This window comes from Gymnogyps californianus, chromosome 1 (genome assembly GCF_018139145.2).
Source record: "Gymnogyps californianus isolate 813 chromosome 1, ASM1813914v2, whole genome shotgun sequence".
NCBI lineage: Eukaryota > Metazoa > Chordata > Aves > Accipitriformes > Cathartidae > Gymnogyps > Gymnogyps californianus.
Window position 1 is genome coordinate 167,784,563 of NC_059471.1, and position 20,637 is coordinate 167,805,199.

General features: G+C 38.2%; 1 protein-coding gene across 1 annotated transcript in view; it reads right to left on the reverse strand.

Annotated features, from left to right (window-relative positions):
• Positions 1 to 210: 210 nt before the first annotated feature.
• VEZT (vezatin, adherens junctions transmembrane protein) overlaps positions 211 to 20,637 on the reverse strand; it is a 36,303-nt gene continuing 15,876 nt past the window's right edge. Inside the window, exons 4-9 of the mRNA XM_050908585.1 lie at positions 17,449 to 17,596; positions 13,980 to 14,311; positions 13,138 to 13,331; positions 7,132 to 7,232; positions 5,737 to 5,944; positions 211 to 1,777 (exon numbers count right to left, since the gene is read on the reverse strand). Of these exons, the coding sequence (XP_050764542.1) occupies positions 1,206 to 1,777; positions 5,737 to 5,944; positions 7,132 to 7,232; positions 13,138 to 13,331; positions 13,980 to 14,311; positions 17,449 to 17,596 (1,555 nt within the window). The 3' untranslated portion in view covers positions 211 to 1,205. The remainder of the gene's footprint in view (positions 1,778 to 5,736; positions 5,945 to 7,131; positions 7,233 to 13,137; positions 13,332 to 13,979; positions 14,312 to 17,448; positions 17,597 to 20,637) is intronic.

A 20,637-nucleotide genomic window follows, 5' to 3' on the forward strand; every position in this document is an offset into this window, starting at 1 on the left:
TGAGCATCAGTTTGCTGCTCCTCGCAACACCACCACAGAGAAAAAACCAACCCACGTAACCTCATACCAAACATCCAGACTTCAGAGTCAACTAAGTTACAAGATACACCTTAGAAAATACACAATTCTTGTTCTCGCATGGATTCTTAATCACACAGGTTATAGTTGTGATCTAAGGAAAAATGAAAGAACATAAGGGAAAAGCAAGTATGCTGTTTAAACAAAATACTGTATGTTGTTAAGCACTCAGATAATTTTGCTTTAAGAAAATTACTTCAGGACATAAACAAAAATGTACAATCAACCATTATATCAAATCAAACAATTATATTAAGGTTCAATTTACAAAAGGTTAACAAATAATTAATAGCTGTTCTAATAAATAGGTATTTACTTCTCATCTATTATCAATCCAACAGATAGCTTCTAGCTGTCTATAGTACCTTCTACTGATATGCTTATAACCCTCCCTAACATATACTACACATTTCTCTAACATGAGTTACAACATCTAGAAATCATTTATTAACCCTTCATAAAATTCTAAATAAACCTTAATATGAAGCATGACTAACTTTATACTATTTCAGCCCCATACCCCAGGACACATCAAATACTAGCTCTTTCAAGTTTTTATTTAAAATTCTACATTTTAGTTGGGAGCCACATCACTAGCCACAGAACCACAAATGCCTACGGTGGCTTAGCCAACACACTGCAGACACAAGAAGTGAAACAAAAGTGGTCGGGAAAGATCACAGGGAACAGTTCAGGTTCTTCCAAAAGAAATGTCCTGGCTTTTTTGTTGGAACAAATATTGACACCATGACAACAGAATCAGAGAGCAAAAAAAATGGAGTCTGTTGTAATTCAAGACATTGTTTTTCCTTCTTTTTAGAAACAAAAAACCACAATACATTATAATATAAATAAATAAAACAGAAAACACAAAGGTAAATTCTAAAAGCCAACACTAGGATCTTAAAAAGGGAACAGCCAACTATTTCTTGGATGCAGCCTAAACTTCTCTTACCTGCAAATTTTCAATATACTTAGAAGTCCTATTTTGTGTATCAGACTTAGGGAGCAAGATGTATTATATTTAGGTCTTCTTTTTTTCCATCCAGTATTTTCATCTTCAAACCCCCAATTTAGTTTTTTCCATCAAATTGCCTGCTGTTGGTTTAACAAAGTTCAGCTCAGACTTATACTTTTTCTTCACTTTCAGAGCTTCTATCTTCATTCTCACAGTCCTCCACAAGGTCTTCACGCTCCTGTGTCTTCTCTTCCTCCTCCTCCTCCTCCTCTCCAAAAGTCTCTTCTTGCATTGTAGTAAAAGTGAAAGACCTGGCAGCAACTTGTGCAGCCAGACCAGCTGTGAAGTTTAAATCTGTTGATATGTGGAGCTGGGCCAGCCTATGCTTGATTTTTGAATGTAATGCATCCTTAGAGGGAGACTGTGAAACCTCTGCTCCATCCATATTGCTCCGCTTGAGTTCTTCAACTTCCCCTTCATGCTGATAACACATTCTTTCTTCAGCCCCTGTAGAAATACCTTCATCAGTAGTACTGTCTTTGTCTTCCTCTATCTCAGGATCTTCATACAAATATTCTGTCCTGCTTTTATCAGCAGCATTCATTTTTGGATTAGAGTCTTTTTCTTCAGATTTATCACAACTTTGGCTGCAGTTCTGCTTTTCTGTATCTGAATTCATATGTGATTCCAAATTATTTAGTAGCTTCAGCGGTTCTACAGAAGACAAGGGTTTCACTGCAGCTTAAAAAGGGGGAAAAAAATTAAATGATAACTAAAAGCAAGCTGCTATATATAAATAATTTATTTGTGTCTGAAAAGATACAAGATTGTAAGGGTCAAAACAGCTTTAAAAAAACCCCAAAACAACAGAAACAAAAACCACAATCAAACAAAACTTAAAATAAAACAGTGTTTTCTAATCACAAAGCTGAAGCGAAATGTGATAGCTACTTGTTGTAACTACTCCTTAAAATCTGTGACATAAAGAGACAGCATGAAATTGATGATGTTTAAAACCGGCATCAAACACAGATGCTGCATTCAACGTTAAAGTAAAAAACAAGTAAAACTACTGCACTGTATACAGATTTGAACTATTTTAAACAACAGTTTACCTAATCCAATAAAGACAGCTGGTACATGAAAAAGTCCTTATAGGCAATATCTGATCTCATACACCACAACATATAAATACAACACGTATTCATACAGTCAGGCAAGGTGTCCTCACAAATAAAGTGTGGTTTAATTTAGCCTCTCTTGAAGTTAGTAGCAGCAGCGAGTCCCATTGCCAGCAACGGGATGCTTGCCAGGAAGTCTCTCCTCCCAGTGTTAGGGGTTAGTATAACTCGGTACAATCACTTCTTGAAGAACAGACGTCTTTCTTTTTATGAAAATGATATAATGTCCATTTCCAAGTAACAGATTCCCTAAACTGCAGTAGCTCCATTAGAGTAGCAGCACGAACATAAATGAGAGCGGCAACAGCAGATTCCCAAGTAGCATTTCCCTTTCTAATTCCATTCTGACTTTACCCCTGTAAGCAGAGATGAAAATAACTCTGGGAAATACACAAACTTTTCACGGGAAACAAAATTTACGGTATTAGGATTTTTCCATCGCATCCTATTTCAGTAATATCTATTTTAGGTAGCTGAAGGCAGGCGCATCACTATGGTTGTCACACTGATAATTATTGTCATTAGCACACTGAAAGACCGTGGCTTCAAATTTGTATTGTATTGTTAGTTTTAAAATCTTATATACCGAAGGAGCACTGCACCAGACTCGTCTCAATTGTTAACGGGGTAGTTCTTTCCCGATCTTGTAAAAAACATGCTGCTGCTTATTTCTGCCCATTTGCTTGAAGAGGCAGGAATATGCACAGTAATCTTATCATTTGGGAGCAAACTTGTTGCCTACTTCCTCCAAAGAATATTTCCAAAGCCAAAATTTCTCGAAAAATAAATAGATACTTCAGATTGGTAGCTGGTCAATTTGCTGAGTTGATTAGTTAATAAGCAAGGTGGAATTCATCAATTCTCAGAGTGTAGCTTTCCAAATCCGAGAAACAGCTGTATAAGAACTGTTGTACGGACAAGGTGGGAGAAGGGGAAGCAGTTGGGTACAATGCAACTACTGACAAAATGAACTGTTTTGGGGGAGAGGTTAGGGGAAAGGCTAGAAGTGATTTTGCACCAGAAGAAAGTTGTTTTACAACGTTTGACAAATGAAGACGAAGCCAATAACAACCTCACAGACCTCTTCAAAAGCACTTCCATTTTACTGGCTCAACAGGATGCCAAAGGACCAAAAATATAAGCTCACCTACACTCCCATAAATGACCTACTGCCCAGACCGTAAGCAGTATTACCATGGTGCTGGGCCTGGGCAAATTTGCTTTAGTCTGGTGCTCTGCTAAGATGATGTTTTTCTTCTGGAATCCAGCCTATCACTTCCAGTTGACTTCATGCTGTGTTCTTTAGACATATCAACTTGTTTGGAGCTGACCTCTTTTATGTGGAAACCCTCACCAGCCCCTCCTTCAACAAACCAAAACCCCTAACAAATCAGAATGGCTTGCTGCATGCCTTGACTAACGGATTAAAGCCTTTGAATATTTCAGGATCTTTTTTCACAATAATCACAAGTTAGGAGAACACAGGATTTCTGCAATATGATCGTCCTGTAAAAGCAAGATTTAAGAGGGCTATGGAAAAGTGTGGTATCACGGCCATCTGTTGGCTTGGGCCAATGGAGACAAGAATATGAAACTTTCTGGGTTTAAATCTTCAAGATAAAGCAAGCCACGGATGTGGAAAGCACAGCTCACAAAAATGTTTCTTTAAGGAATGACTCGTGCATATGGATAAATTAGTCTGCAGCAGTAATATGCCAGGGTCCATTATGTCATATTTAACTGACTGGTGTTTCTTTTGAAGAAAGAATGAAGAAATTCCTTAAAAAACAGTAGAAGATGTTATGTCTCCTGTCCATATCAGTCTTTCAGATTAGACACACACAATCTCTGAGCCAAAAGGAGACAATATTACTTTCTTTCATGAACTGCCCTCATGTTTTCCAGTTTTGTACAGGACGGAAGTAATCAATGATTAGTCCTAGGCAGCTGGAGGAAACCACACTTTCCTCCCTCCCCACCATTGAATCTCTAATCCTAAAACAATGTAATATCTATACATGGAAAGGAAAGGAACCAACATGAGCCACAAAGGCTTTCAGGTGAACAGTTACTGAAGATGACAGGAGTCAGCTGATTATTTCCAGCTATGGCCACAAATGGCCTGAGGATATATGGATGTGGACAGGTATCAGCTGCTAACCTAGATAAGGCAATATCCTATGCAAACTCTCCTGACAAGAACTCTTTCTGCAGCAGTCACTAGATCTGTCAAGACTTGAACTGGAGGTAGGATTCCTTCCTTCTCCCTTCAACAAGGAGGAAAGGAAGACTTGAAGAGATTTATGTGAAGAGTTTTGTGGTGTCACATCTCACACCATAAGGATAATACAGAAATCCTACTCTTGAGCAGACTCTGACGCAATCTGATGTCTTAGTTTTAACTAGAAGTCAATACCAATGGCCAAGTGATTTCTTTTACCATAGTTGTAGCTAAATGGACATAAAGAAGAAAGTTGTGAAGAACAGATATTTTTGTGGGTTTGATGTCAAAAGAAACAGTCTCATAAATAGGTATGGTCTGTTACTGTGTGTTCCCACTAAATTATTGAAAGACACAATCCATCATCTTTTTTTCTGGTAGACACTGGCAGAGGCAGAATCCTTGGATATGTTGCCAGACTTGAGGGTTGTTTTTCATAACACAGAACATGAAATTTTTTAGAGAGCTTTTCCTAACCTGTCTTTAAGAGGAAGGAATGAAAATGGCAAAAAGAAGGGAAAAAGGAAAAGACAAAACTACTGCCAATTTTAAAGATAATAAATCAAACAGCTCAAGCAGTGAAAGGAGTCAAGTTGTATCCAGTCTTATTGCTGGAACAGAGACAGACTGTCTTGTTGAGGCAAGAGAAATTTTCATATTCCTGCCTTCAAGTGCAAGTGGATGGAGCTACCCAGCAGTCCTCAGAGTTAGTAAAGGCTCGTTTGGAAGAACTCTTCTTGTTAGGTTTTTGGTTGGGTTTTTTTTGTTTCTTTTTTTTTTAAACATGTTCTGTATACTCAGTCTCTCATGGAAACAAAAGCCAGTCTTACTCTTTTATGAGCCTTTAATATTTCAAAGTCTAGCTCTTCATTTTAACCTATATATTTTTGTAAGTCTGGGATAATTTCTGATGGTTTCTTTAAATTCTGCAAAGTAATTTATTTATGCACCCTGATTAAAATTCATATTTACTGGAAAGCCATGAAAGAAAGTCAGTTCCGTTTGTGTGGTTTATAGCCTGACAGTTCTCTTTATGCTGTCTTAATATTTTGTGTGTTTAATATTTTAGCTCAATATTTTGTTTAGAGCCAAATTCCCATTTCTCTGAGTTCAATATATAGTAAAATGATTGGTACAAATAATATAAAGAGATGGAATAGCAAACTGAGGCCACACAGCTCTGTCAAAGACACTACTATAGCTAAGCACTGTCCGAATTCTAACATAGTCAGAAGTTGATGGCAAACAGACACCTACCCTTTCTTAGAAAGGAATTAATTTTCAAAAGCAATGCTTACCATGGTCGCTGAATAGCAGCTGTTTCCATTTCTGTCTTTCTATTTCTGAAGCTTTAAATCCCAGTACAGATTTCAATTCTTGTAACACCCTCTTAGATTCCTGTCTCTCTCGCTCTTGTCTCTCTCTTTCTTCCTGGGAAAAGCAGTAAAAATCTTCCCTTTTGTAATCATTCTCCGTATCTGAATAATCAACATATGCTTCCAATTCCTAAAGAAAAAAAGAAAAAAAAATTTTGATCTTCACTGTCAGTGTAGACCCTGTCCTACAATCTGATGCACAATCAAGTGATCTCAACACCAGCCAATCACAGTAATAGGATGGAGCCCTGTTTGAGCAGAGCCAGTGGATCTGACACTGCTCTCAGTTATATTTGTATAATTTTGGAGCAAGTCCTCTCATCGAAAGTTAACATTACTGCAGTCACCTAAGATTTACTTTCATAGACAAGTATGATCAAGTGATATACCTTGAAAATGAGAGTCCATTTCCCCATAATTACAGGTGGAAATAAGCAATGCTGATGTGGGTTTCTTTTTTTTTTTTTTCATTTACACTGTAAGCAATTCTTCCTCAGTCAGGCATCTTGCTAATTTAACTTATGTAAATCCTTATTAAGGGGATGTTGAGAATAGCAAACTCCTCCTTCAATTTTAACTATATTGGCTTACAAGCATGAAAAAACAGAGCTCCATTTATGTTATAACAGCCAGCCAGTAAAGTTATTAGTCCCAGCTCTTTGATATGGAAAAAATATCTAGAGAGAATACATGTGGGGTAGGCTTGGGAGAAGGCAAGGGAGGGACAGAGCAGAGCATGGGTATTCAATCTGCTTTCAGAATGCATCTGCCACTCAGTTCTGGGATGGAGGAGGCCAGCCTCTCTTCAAGACGGCCCAACCATCACACAAAAGTTCCCCAAACAACACAAAACTGTTCAGTGTCACAGTCTGTTTTAGGTACCCAAAAATGCAGAGATTACTCAAACTGAAGACAGGCTGGTTTGTTCTGGAGCTTGTCACTTTTGCAGCTGTGTCAGTTCATCTAACAATATGCAAGTAGGACTCTATTTTATATACCTCTTTTTAGCAATTCACATTTTTTTCTGTATTACTCTGATTTGTGTTGCTGCTCTCCTCTGGTCACTTATTTCTAATGATATATATGAGAAGAAGTGAATGCTAGTGCTCTTTTTTCCAGGATGGGGAATACCTCCTCATGGAACAGCAAAAGGAATATACATAATTTTTTTCTGTAAGTCCAATTATGAAATGGCACTGGCTACCTACTTGATCTGTCTTGGCAAGACAAGAGGTCACTGCACAAGCAACTGAAAAAGGAATGGATATAGCAAACAAGCCCCAATTATTATTTTAAATGGTCCTATTTTTTTTTTACCTGCTCTTCAGGGATTGGGTCTTTGTTTTCTATGTATATGGCAGGCTGTGTTAAAGGTACTGTAGTACGCTGTAGGTTGTCACAGGAAACTTCAAGTTTGCCTTTAAAGGGAAAGAAGAAAAGGGATTAAAAAAAAAAGAAAAAGATTGAGTGTTGCATGATGTTTTTGACTTACTCAGGCAGGGTCCAGGCATTTTCATTACGCAGGACTGGCACACACGAAAAAAATGGTGAGAATGCTGGTTAGAATACATTGAAACACTGTGTTAGAGAGCACTTAAATAACTTAGCTATTTTGATATAAGGTAGGTCTGATGAAGCTCATCTTGAAAAACTTCAACTAACAAATCTCAAAATTTTTACAGACTTTGAAAACCTGCAGATGGCAAGAAAAATTGGTAAGACCAGAAAAGAGATTTGGTGCCCAACTTTAAAACGAGAAGTAAAATAGTAAAATTATAGGCAAATCAGCTTCAAATCATTGGAAAATATTGGAAGAAATAATCAAGCAAAATTTACAGGAAGCTATCTGGAAGGTAGCAAGGAGATAAGTGACAGCCAGTGGGGGTTTGTTGAGAATAGAAGATGTTAAATCACTCCAATTTAATTTTCCAATGCAGTAACAGGTCTTATGAATAGAAAGAAGCCAAAGACATTCTGCATTTTGTTTTCAGTATGGCTTTTGACCCGGTGTCATGAGATACTCATAAGCAAAATGCATAGGCCAGGAGAAGTTGCTATTAGGGGCATAGAACAGTCTCCTGGATAATCAGAGTGTAGTTACCATTTTCAGACAGGAACAATATATTGAGTGAGGATTTGTCTGAAGTCCAATATTCTTTAATATTTCCAGTGGGTGAAAGAAAAGTGTTTCAGCTCATAAATCTGCTGACATTGGGAAAATCTGCAAGGATACTGAAGGGCACAATTAGAATCGAAAATAATACTGGAAAATCAGAGATACAGCCCAGGAAGAATTGGATTTCAGACACAGTGGTTTGGTGACAGTGGCTGCAAATTTTTGTGCTTTGGAATAGTCAAATGCACAAATATATGAGAACTGACTGGGCAGAACCACTGAGAAAAAGATGTGAGGACCCTAGTAGTCAACTATACCCTGCTGCAAGCAAAAAGCCAAACTACATACTAGTACATATAAACAACAGCACTGACTGTTAGACACATGAAATTACATTTCTACTCTGGCACTGATCAGGCTGTGGATGGAACATAGTGCCCCGTCTGGGGCTCCTTCATTCAATAATATTGTGGATCAACTAGAAGGAGTCTGGAGGAAAACAGTGGAAATGATCAGATGACTAAATAAAGTATAGTTGTCAGGGAAGAGTTGAAGGACACAGAATCATGTAGAGAAGATAGAAAGAAACATATTAACTGTCTTTGAAAATGTGAGAGCTATAAAGAGGAAATGGATTTCCATTGTGGGTGGATCAAAAGTACCGCTTTTAAATTGCAGCAAGAGATATTTATATTCAGTAAAAACTTTCTACTGGTAATGGAGTTAAGTGCTGGAATAGATGCCTGGAAATACTGTAAAATGTCTCTAAAGAGAGGTTTTTAGGAACAGGAAAGCAACATTTACTCACAAACACTAATTTACCCTTGAGAAGGTAAATGGGCTAGATGACCTCACCAAGCCCCACCTACCCCTATTTTCAATTTCTAATCTATACATTGAATACGTCAGGATGGTATTCTGAAAGTAGGCAGTTCACATTAATGACAATTTTAGTGGTGCTCAGTTACCTGCTTTTGCAAACAGGTAAGTATGTAATTCCCTAGTTGCCTGGGCTGAGCTAAAGATTTGACATTCCAGAAGTATCTAAATGCAAAGTTTAAAAGAAAGGTTATGGTTTAACCCCAGACAGCAACTGAGCACCACGCAGCTGCTCACCCCTCCCCCCTCCCAGTGGGATGGGGAGGAGGATTGGGGGGGGGGAAGTAAAACTCGTGGGTTAAGAACAGTTTAATAACTAAAGTAAAATAAAATACACTACTAACTAAGAATAATAAGAATAATAATAAAATAATAATTGCAATGAAAAGGAATGTAACAAAAAAAGAGACATAAAACCCAAGAAAAGACAAGTGATGCACAATGCAATTGCTCACCACCCGCTGACCGATGCCCGAGCAGCGATCCGCCCCTCCTGGCCAACTCCCCCCAGGCTATATACTGAGGATGACATTCTATGGTATGGAATACCCCTTTGGCTAATTCAGGTCAGCTGTCCTGGCCATGCTCCCTCCCAGCTTCTTGCACACCTGCTTGCTGGCAGAGCATGGGAAACTGAAAAGTCCTTCACTTAGGATAAGCGCTACTTAGCAACAACTAAAACATCAGTGTGTTATCAACAGTATTCTCACACTAAATCCAAAACACAGCACTGTACCAGCTACTAAGAAGAAAATTAACTCTATCCCAGCTGAAACCAGGACAAAGGTGAAGCATGTAGTAAAACCTGAAGTGCAAAATTGACGTGAGATACTTATTTTATAAAGATCAAGCCCCCTTGTCCATTGCATAACTCTGCCTGGTAATAACAACATTTTAATAATGACAGCAACAATAGAAATATGCTCCTGAAGGTATGAAGACAAATTTGGAAGAGTATATGGAAGTTACAAATTAAAAGCTTGCCTTGCCAAATCAGAGGAGTAAACCAGCTGCTCTAATATGTACAGACTGCTCTGTTTGCCACCTATATGGGATGATGCCATTGCTAAGGATATGCTTCAAGATTATGAATTCACAGTTTTTAACTAAAACTGCTGCTGCTTTAGTTCCTCTCCAGTGGATCAAAGGACTGCAAGATCCAGGAGCTCGCAGCAGAGTACTATGACCTTGCTCTTATAAATATCTAAGAAAGTTATACACATCTGCAAAGATAGAGACAGTTTAAAAGGAAGAAGGATGGAATTTAAACAGTTTGAGGGATATTATTTCAAAGATCATTAAAACAACACTGTAACTAGCCATAAAGGGTATTCCATTCTGTAAAATTAGTAGCAGATTACTACATGCTTAAATTGTCGAGGCCTTAAGTGGTAAATCAGTTTTATCAGTGACGAAAAAAGGTGAAAGAATAAAGAGAAGATGGCTGAAAGTCTAGAATCAGCTCATGTTGGAAATGAGCAAAGATCTACATGTAGATCAATGATAGATAAGTGTATCATTGCCCAGTGAATTTAAGTAGAGGTGAATTCCCCTCAAGGTGCTAAAGTCCCACTTGCTCTCAGGCTCTGTTCTGTATCTGACAGGATCAGTGACTAACACCACTGGTTCTAGAAATACACCAAGTCCTGTAAACAAAGAAGCCAGATGGCATTCACTAAAGTAACCATATACTATAATAGATGCTGGTATCACCACCCATGAAAGGCTGATGGGAGTGTACGAATGCTCAATCAGTTCGACCTAAAGGCTTTGCTTCGACAGTTGGACACAATGAACTATTTAACGTAGCTGTAAGAAACCTGCTTTGACACAGAATGATTTAGGGTGAGAAGCATGTAGTGCTTGCTAAAGGAGACTCATCTGTTTATACAGAAAACAATTAAATATATGCAAAACTGCTCTGAAAATAAGTGATAGGCAGCTACGTACGATGCCACTAGGATAGCCCACAGTTCAAAAACAGCTCCTTAGTGGTTGGAAACTTTCAGATCCTGGTTCAACAACAGCACTCTGATGCTGGACGGACCAATGAGTTCCCAGTTTCTTCCTGTCTGCGGAGCAACACGGGCCCTTTGCTGCTGCAACAGCTGAGCTAACTTCTGCTTCTCATGGAAGGAAACCTTCCCATGCTGAGAGCAATAGGAACCAAAAAGGACAAGCAAAGATGCATTTTTGCTCAGTATATAAACATGGTAAGAACAAAACCCAAGCACACAGTAAATTTAAATACTGGCTACATTTTGTATTTACAGATGAAGAAGCCAAAAAAACTTATTTTGTTTAAATACTAAGCACAATTATGAGATACTGCTAAAAATATTTAACAAATATATACAGCTTTCACGTAATGAAGTATTTCCTCGCAAAACTGGGTCTAAGCCATCAGAAACAGCTCCCTCTTCAACAGTGTTCATAACTGACATTGAGAACAGTATTCCCACTGCTCTACTGTTTGAACTAGTTAGTTGAACTAAACATCTATTGCAGCAAAAGTGCTGGGCATCCACTTAGACACAATGTTCTACTACCATGGGGTTCTTGCTGCAGTTCTTGTCAAAAGATTCATTTGGTTTTGGATAATAGTGCATAAAGGCAAAAGAAAGATGTGCTTAGCTGCTATATTATTTCAGCAGGAAGGTACCTTCTTCCAAAGATCTTTCAGGAAGCATTGAAAAAAACCCGAGATAATTTAATGAAGTAATTCACATAATCATGACCGACAGACCAGCTGTTAAGATTTGTAGAAAGACAGCAGAAGAATTGGACATGATTTCACGCACAGTTTGAAAAAGTCAACTCACAGAAACTGGACTGCTTAGAAATATATCAGGAAAGTCAAATGTAGTCAGATAAAAATAGTTTTCAATGACCAACATAATTTAAAAGCAGCTCCTGCAGAGTAATTCAGTAAACTTGTGGCAAAATAGAGATTCAACCTCAGCACATTTCCAGGAAAGTCACTGGGCAAAAGTGAAAGTGAAGGATATTTTTTTTTTTTTCCCATGCAATCCCTCCCTTCTAGATCACACACTAGGTTATTTTTGTACTGAACTTTAAAAGGAAGCAAGTTATAATAAATGTGCCTGCCTTGCCTACAAAGTAAAAATAAAACTAAAATAACTAAAAATACTATGGTGTGCAGTCTAGAAAGAACATTTAAGGAAAGGGGGGGGGGGGGGAAATCAGTAGAACTGCTGGTTGTGGAGGGCATCAACAAAACACAACAGGCTAGCACATGCAAATGTATCAGACTACATCTAATATCCTCATAGGTTGTTTTATGCAGCACTGAGAGGGAAGTTGTAAGACTAGACTACCAGTCAAAGGACACACAGATTTGGGTATACTGTGTCTGGACCTGCACAGAGCCTGCATTAGGCCTCCCAGTGCTCCCAGTTCTGATGTAAGCATGAACAAGGTCAGCTTGCACGCCTCTAGGCCCACAGCAATATTCATCCATCTACTGGATATCCCTCCCATATATCATTAAGAGCTTAGCTCACTACAAATTTGGATTTCTGTAGGTAACTTGCTGATACCCCAAGTCATAATTTTCCTAATGCAGTCTCCATTACCAGCATTTTTCAGATGCTGGGCTGTGCCTTCCTATGACAGTAAAAAAGCTCCTGGAAAAAAGAAAGATTAGAAATTATAGGTTCAACTCCATGCCAGGAGAGCCTAAGTTCACTCCCATTATTTAAGCTAGTTGTGATTCACAAGAACAGCATGGGCAGTACAGGTCACTAAGGAGAGGGACGTAAGGCAAAACGTTGGGATATGCTGCTCAGTATGACTTTTAAGCATACAGAAGATGACCTCACTGAGAGACCAGGTAAACAGGTATTATACGCTCAATACATCCTCTACAATTTAAAATGTTCCAGGAAATGTCATTGTCAAGAAAGTTTCATGACAATGCCATTGGCATTTCAATTAACTATGTAATTTTTATGCAGTAAATAAACGAAAATCTCAGGGACGATTCATCAAAATCCTACCCCTTCACATGTGATTCACCAATCCAAGGCAAAAAGCCACTATCAGTCTACACCTGGAAAAGTAACAATCTGAATCCACAGGTCTAACAGACTGAGTTAACATGTTCACATTTTTTTCTGAAACAAAAGCTTCAAGGTCATCACAATGAAAAAGTCTGACATATGTATATAGTTTTTCAAAGTGTATGGTTGTAAGACCTTCTTCAGCTAAAATTCTGATACACAGGCTGAATGCTGTCTTTGATCCATTAGACCATTCCATCTCTAAAGTGTATCCCATTAGTTGCTAAATTAATCTCTCACATTTACCTTTTTTATTTGGGTTTCTTCCACTCATTTTTTCCACCTGAGAAATGGCTTCTTCCCAGCAGCTGTTGCTTGCCTGGATATGAGGCTGAATAAACTTTAGTTTTTGTTCCAGAACCTGATGGGCTTCTGTTGTCAATTCAGGTGTCTCCTTAGTGCTAACAAGTTTTTCCAGTTCATCCTCAAGAATTATTACCCTAAGTGATGAGGAGATGAACAGAAATAAGTAATAATAAATATTTGACTTTACCATTCCTTCAAGTATTTCATTTAATATCCTGTTATTTTCTTCAAGTTTTAAGAATCTAACTCAGCCAACTCCTCAAAGATGCCCCAAAATTTTAAAAATAAGATCCTTTTCTCCACATCAAGATACATTGCTCACCTGCATTCATTATAGTAATTCTTATATGTAAGATTAAAGGAGTAGGACAGTTTCAACTATTTCACCAAGGCAGTAATGAATCTTTAAAAATATTTACTAGGTAGTTACTACGAGCTGAACTTTCTTATAAAGCATTTGGTGTGTTGCAAAATCAATGAAAGATAAGTATGTTTTCAGATTTTTTTCAAGGGAGTGACGAAAGAGAGGCAAGATCTTAATGCACTGCTTAGCTTTGAATTTTCACCAGATACTTAAAGAATAACCAGGAAACAATATCAGATTCCATATTGAACCAAGGATCTTTGACCCCATACTATGTGAAGATATGCCTATGATTGCAACGACTATATGTATCTGCCTTTTTTGTTTTTAATCTGGGATACAAGCTGACAACCCAAAGAACTCAACTCTGAAGCCTTCTTCCTACAGGCATGTTCTCTTAACTCATGTGTAAACTTACTCATTGAGCAGTGCCTTGAGATGAAGCTGCAAGCTGCGTACCGCTGTCTGAAGGCTGTTCAGCTCTCTTGACTTCTGCTTTGTTCTGGTTGGCCGTTCAAAACCCGACTGATGCTGAGTTTCAAAGTACCGATAAAACTCATAGCTTCGCTTAAGCTCCTCTAAGCAGGCAGCATGTGTATGAGGTAGGCCTTGAGTCACATCAGACAAGATATGATGAGGCAGCCGTTCAGGGGAGACCAAGGGCTTGGGGGACGCGTTGGCTGGGGAGAGGAGCAGCACCAGCCTCCTGAAGAATTCTGAACTCTGCCCTACCCAGAGCTGAAAGAGGACCTGCAAAATAGGGTAGGGTTAGCTCTGTGCACCTGGGAAGACAGCCAGCCTCCAAAGTAAATGTACAGATACACCACAGAAAAACATTCCTCGGCCAGCAACAGGAACTTTGAAAAACTGCAAAAATCCGCTGAATGTCTTTGAAGGGTATCCCAGACCATGTGAGGTTCAGATCTTGTGAACCTTAGGTGACTGTCAATTCTTCGATGAAGGATATTATATGCAATTATGCTCAGAAGGTTGTCAGAGGCCTAAAAATTCATATTCTCATCAGGCAGTTTCATTATTTGCTATAATCTCCACATACCCTACAGCTCATAAAGGGCTGCCAAAATTCCAGTGGCAGCAAAGACATTTTTTCCTTTATAATGCCAATGCCAAGCTATCATTTCTACAATCTACAAACTACTGCACTGCCCCACACCCAACCTTGAAACACGAGTCTAATTGCACTGTACTTCAACAAAAAACATTCTGCATCTGAAGAAAGCTGAGCTGCTAACTTAATTTTTTTTTTCAGTGAAAGTAAGAAATTTCAGCAATACCACTAAGGAGGGAAAGGCTTGTAAGAAATGAATCGATTCACAATGTTATATATGGTACAAAAGAAGTCAGTCCATGTGGGAGCAAGGAAACCCACAGTTTCAATTTCTTGAGAACTTCCACTTCCAATGAAATGAACTGTTTTCTTAGTTTAGAGAAGACTGTTGGCTCAGTAGACCATGACAGAACAGTAGCATCTTATATCTCTAAAATGAAAAGGAAAGGTTATGACACTTTTCTCTGCAATACTGGCCCTTATGAAAAGGGATCAACTGTAGGTGACTATGAGGCGTAGTCTGAAATCTGTTCTCAAGCATTCTAGACCAAGGAAGACAAAGTAATTACTTATCATGCTTTTTGCCACCCCCCTCAGCTACAGAATAGGACTAACAATTTACTTGTTCTGAGATTTTGGATCTATAGGATTTGAAATAATATATTTACATCTTTGTACTCCTACTACTATGGACAAGTAGCAGTTTTTTCCAGTGTGCAAACAATCAAGAGTAAAACATTCAGAATAGTAACACAAAAAATTAAATGCCTTCAGATAGATGTGGTCTGGTATACCCCAAGGGTATATCAAAAATACTTGGATGCAAACTGATAAAATATTCCAAAAGAAAAAAAAAATTCTCAATTTACAAAAGACGGTTATGAGAAGAAAGAACACACAATGATATGAAATTAATTTGGGGCACACATGCAAGACTGTGATTTGGCTGGGTGCTAAAAGAAAAAGCAAACAAATGGGAAGCAATCACCCAAGTGTCCCTGAAGGTGTGGTGCCCTGGATAGAAAGTCAAGAGCTCATGTTATAATAAGCACAGAAGAAAACCAATCCCTTCCACCAGACATAAGGCAAAAGCAGTGAAAAAGTAGCACACAAAAGTAGTGGACTTCAGGAACTGATAATAATAATAATCCAAAACCTACCTGAAAAAAGGCACAACGATGAGAGAAAAGGAAATTCCAGATGTATTTAGGGTTGCAAATAGCTTGCTCTGTCAATGACTTCTGATGATTTTTATTGACACTTAAACTTTACCCAAAACATCCAACTGGCTCTCCTCAGCTTGAATCAGTATTTTTTCTTAAGCCAAAAATTTTCACTCTTTAAATTGGTTTAGTTCAAGGACAAGGTAGCCAAAAGACACAGGCTACATTTGTCACATGGCCTAGACATGGGCTTGAATGAAAATTAAAATATTAACCAAGTCTGGATACATGTCTGTATTCTACTGCATTTTAATATAAAGACAAGTTCTCTCAAATTAAAAAAAACCTTAAGTGGACTGCACATAAATCCGGGGCTTACAACACAAATATGTCCCAAGGTTATTGAAGTACATCTATATTTTATTATCTACACAGGAATCTGCTTAGGACTGATTAATGTTAATTTAGCTTGGTTCAACTACACCACACCCAGCCTACATCACCATCTGTTACCTGTTAATGTAAACTGAGATTTACTAGTTGTGAGCTTAACTGTACTCAGACAGCATCCCAACCAGTTTAACTAAAACAGATTTCAGTTAAATTACTGCAAATTGCAGGTAAACAAAGACTTAGCTTACAAGCTTGGGCACCTCTGACTGGCTTCTTGTGCTTCAAAAGAAGTGGGTAAATAAGTGGGCTTGCATGGTTGCAATTAGAACTTCAGCTAATGAAAAGGCAAGAAAAAAATCCCAAAAGCTTACATCTGATGTAGCTCTTAGCTTACAACTAATTAGACAAAGCCTCAAAGCTTAGCAATCACTGTTACTGGTAACATTTACTGCTAAAACAAAAGAAGTCAAGGTCTAGGAATTAAGTGAATAAAATGCAACAAGAGCCAACCCCATAGAAACACAGAAGTCACATAATAATGGAATTTTCCGGTAAAAAAATAATGTTAAAAGGGAACTGCCTTGGCAGAGAACCACTAGAGTGTAGAAGGCTTGCAAATTAGATCTTCTTTCCAATTGCAAACATTGACTCATGCAAATTAAAAATACCTAACATCTCAAAACAAAATAGATAAAAAGGCCATTATACGGTTGTCATTCTGTTCAGTTAAATGTTTTTCAAAGATCAAAGAACCGCACTGGTTCACGGCAGCAGGGGTCCAAGCTTATGATTTCTACTCCTCAGTGTAACTAAATGCAGCTATTCCCTTTGGCAATTACAACTAATTTATAACTTCTGATGTCTCTCTTTTTATTCAAGTCAAGAGATTAGCTAAAAAAGATGTAAGTACAAATCTGGAAATTATTTTATTCAGCTGGGATCAAGTGAAATCAGAGAGCAAAAAATCTTGTTTAAGAAGGAGATTGATCAAGCTGATTATAAAACACTGACTTGAATTTACATGATTTGCAGAAAAAAATCCTAATGTTGTATTGTGCAACTTGTCTTCAACTACATGCAACAAGAAACCACCTAAATGCCAATAAATGTAGAAACACACGATATGAGCCTGATTACATCTCCCCCTCAGTTGACCGTGTTACTACAGGCTAGTACGTACAAGCCACAGGGCTTCACGACAACTGAGAAAGATTTTCACCAGGAGCCTGCGTGGATGCGTGTGTCCTTCTAGGAGAGGTTACCTTGAGTGCAGGCAAGCTGAAGCCATCGGTTAGATTGTGTGCCTCCTCTTCAGAGACCTGCTCTTCGCTCAGTCCCAGACCCAGCTCCTTAAAGGGGACTACACAGATGTAGCTGGTCACGTTGTCACTCTCCGCGTTCAGAGGGTAGGTTTAGCTGGAGTTAAGGTTGTTAACAAAGCAACTTTTGCATTAAACACACAGAAAAGGAAAAAACACCTAATAAGGTTTTCTATTTCTGGCAATTTGTATGAAAGCACATACATTCCACCCAATCCTGTTTAATTAAATGTTTCGCAATCCTTATTCAGAGCACAAGTTTTAAAGGCTCTTAGAAGGATGAGAGATAAGACATTGACAAAACACGTACGTCTAAATACAAACACATAAAAAGAAACAAAACAGATTGATGAAAAATCCCTGCATCCCTTTCAAGTGAGGAAAATATCTTATCTTTAAATTGTGCAATTTTAAGTTTCAAAGGTAGCCTATGTTATAGATGAAACTCAGGATGATGGGAATTCCCCGCGAGTTCTGTCTGTGGAGGGACCGCTCAGAGATCTCTACAATAACTGCTCTTTGACATTTCAGATAGTACCGTGAAGAACAGGAGCTCCCTGACTGTCATACCATTAATTTTATTGATTACATCCCTGTAAAGCCACCATCATCTTGGCAGGAACAGTGGCGAGCTGTTATCTACCAACACTATTCAGCACATTTAAATTCTGAGTATGAAAATGCACATTTCCAGGCCTCAGAAATGCTTAAAAAGTACGAAGCAAGCACAATATAACTGATACCAGAAGACAGATAAAAATGATTCATAGACTAGGCAGCATTTATTTTAAAATAGCACTAATATTAGGTCAACCTCATGCTGGGGAAGGGACAAGAGGAACAGTTCAAGATTTCTGCACATTTTGGATAGTTACCCAGTCACAAAATAGTAAAATTTGCTTTAAAACAGAAACTTACAACTTATGGTCGTAAGCACACTTGTTCCACAGAAATACATAAAAAAAATATTTGTGATGCACTCATGAAAATAAGGCCTTAATTTAAACTATGTTTTTTTCATTTATATTTTGGTTTACAAACTGAACACACTCATCTCTTGGGGCACATAAAGCCGATTAGAAGCACCTGTCTCCTGTCCAACTAATGTGTTTTCTGGGGAAGCTACAAGTTCCATCTGCTTTCACTCCCAGATTTTCCACCTGCCAAATCCTCATAGGATTAAACTTGTAATAATGATTTGCTGAAGAAAATTTTTACCACTTGAGTAGAAGAACATTGCATAAAATAAAATTTCTGTGGCCCAAGAAACAGCAATACAGGCTCTAAACAAACAACTACATTTCTCCTTAATTTCTCCTCTAAGTGCAGGAATAAAGAAGCCTATTAAGTGTTCTCCAGAAGCATGAATGCAGTCAAAAACCTGCAATGCAAGGTTTCAGATCACTCAGAAGCACAATATATTGTTGCCACCAGCTGCTGCCTCACATAAACACGGTGACTATTCTAAGTTAACCTGACAGCATGCCCAGCAGATGGAGCACATGGGATGAGGATGGTAACTCCATCAGAGATTGAAAAGTCAGGTCAAAACCCTTCAGTACCAGTTATCTCAGAGACTAATTATATTCCTTGTTTATCTTTTCCCGCAACAAGACATTTCCAACAGCAGGAACACCATAAAAAGCAGTTTGGACACATGTAAATTTCTAAGTCATGCCAAAAAAAAAAAATTTCTAGGGAACCTCTCAAATGTGTGGTTTGACCAAAGGAGCCACTTACTGATTTTATGTCTCACCTAGGGATTCCCAGTGGACTCCTGCACCTCCTGCCTTGCCCTCCTCTATTGTAGCCCTCCCACTTGCATTTCTATGTGATAGATGAAAGCAGAGAACTGATCCCATGCCCCCATTAGCTTCCTAAGGACTAAACCTTTAGAAAGTTCACACACATATACCCAAACACACTTCCTTCATGCGCTTTGCTCTAAAATGCAAGTATTTTTAGTGCTAATGTTTTCTATTAAAGCCAAGATACAGTAACTAACCTTAGGTTAGTTAAATCTTTCTGTCTTTGTGAAAATATTTCATTCATCTGTTTAACTTACATTCCTTATTAGCTTGGCAGAAGAGGAGGCAAAGCTACTTAATAATAAACTACTGTCAAATCCAGAACAAAATATCTGTACAGTGAATGTCTAACCTCTGTCAGAAGGCAGATCTTATTTACCTATAGGAAAGCAAGAACAGTAATGCACCCCTGTACGTAACAATTTAATATTCATACTTTGCTCTTCCAAAGCACATTCCCATCTAAAGATCTAACAGGAGGGCCTCACAATATCCCTGGGAAATCCAAGCTGCTCTTTTATAAAATTCTCACCTGCTCATCAGGCGGGAAGGGGTGAGCTAAGCATGTGATGAACTGGCTGGTCAAGGAAAAAACATCACGCTGAAAAATGCCCAAGTATCTTTACTCAGACCTTCCAGCATCAGATTTCTGATTTAGGCTTTTATGACCCAAAGAGGGTACTACTTTTGTTTAGCTTACGGTTTTCTTGTGTGAGCTTTCTCTTCCCCAAGTTAAAAGCTATGTGTTTTTTCTAACATTTCATGATGCAATAACTAAATTTTTACAGAGGACAAGGAATAATTTTTTTTACAAGATTTACTAGAGGAAATTTTCAAGTTTCCCTGTGCTCGGTGCACCTCAAAGGCATAGAATGCATTTTATATCCATTCCACCTTAATGGGGTAAGACATCATCCAGTTTAAAATACTGCTATCCAATGTCTGTTTTTATAACACTACTTATGCCTTGCCATCAGAGATCAACACCTTACAACAAAATTAGAGTTTTTTCAGTTTATGTGGTCCAACGCCCAGGTCCTACCTATCAATATAGTTCAATGGAAATGGAGTATCACACCATCTTGCACCAGCTGAGGCTGAGACTATTAACATCATCCAGTAACATAAGCTACAAAATTTCCTCCATCCAGCTTGCATATAATTAAATCAGTGAATAAATCATAGATTCCCGTGACGCAGAACCCACAAGGCTCTTAAGTATTAAGCAACTAGCTTATTAAGCAACTAGCTTATATTAAGTAACTAGCACGCGGACTGAAGCATTGCCTGAGTTATTACACAATTCAATGGAGTATAGTGCAGA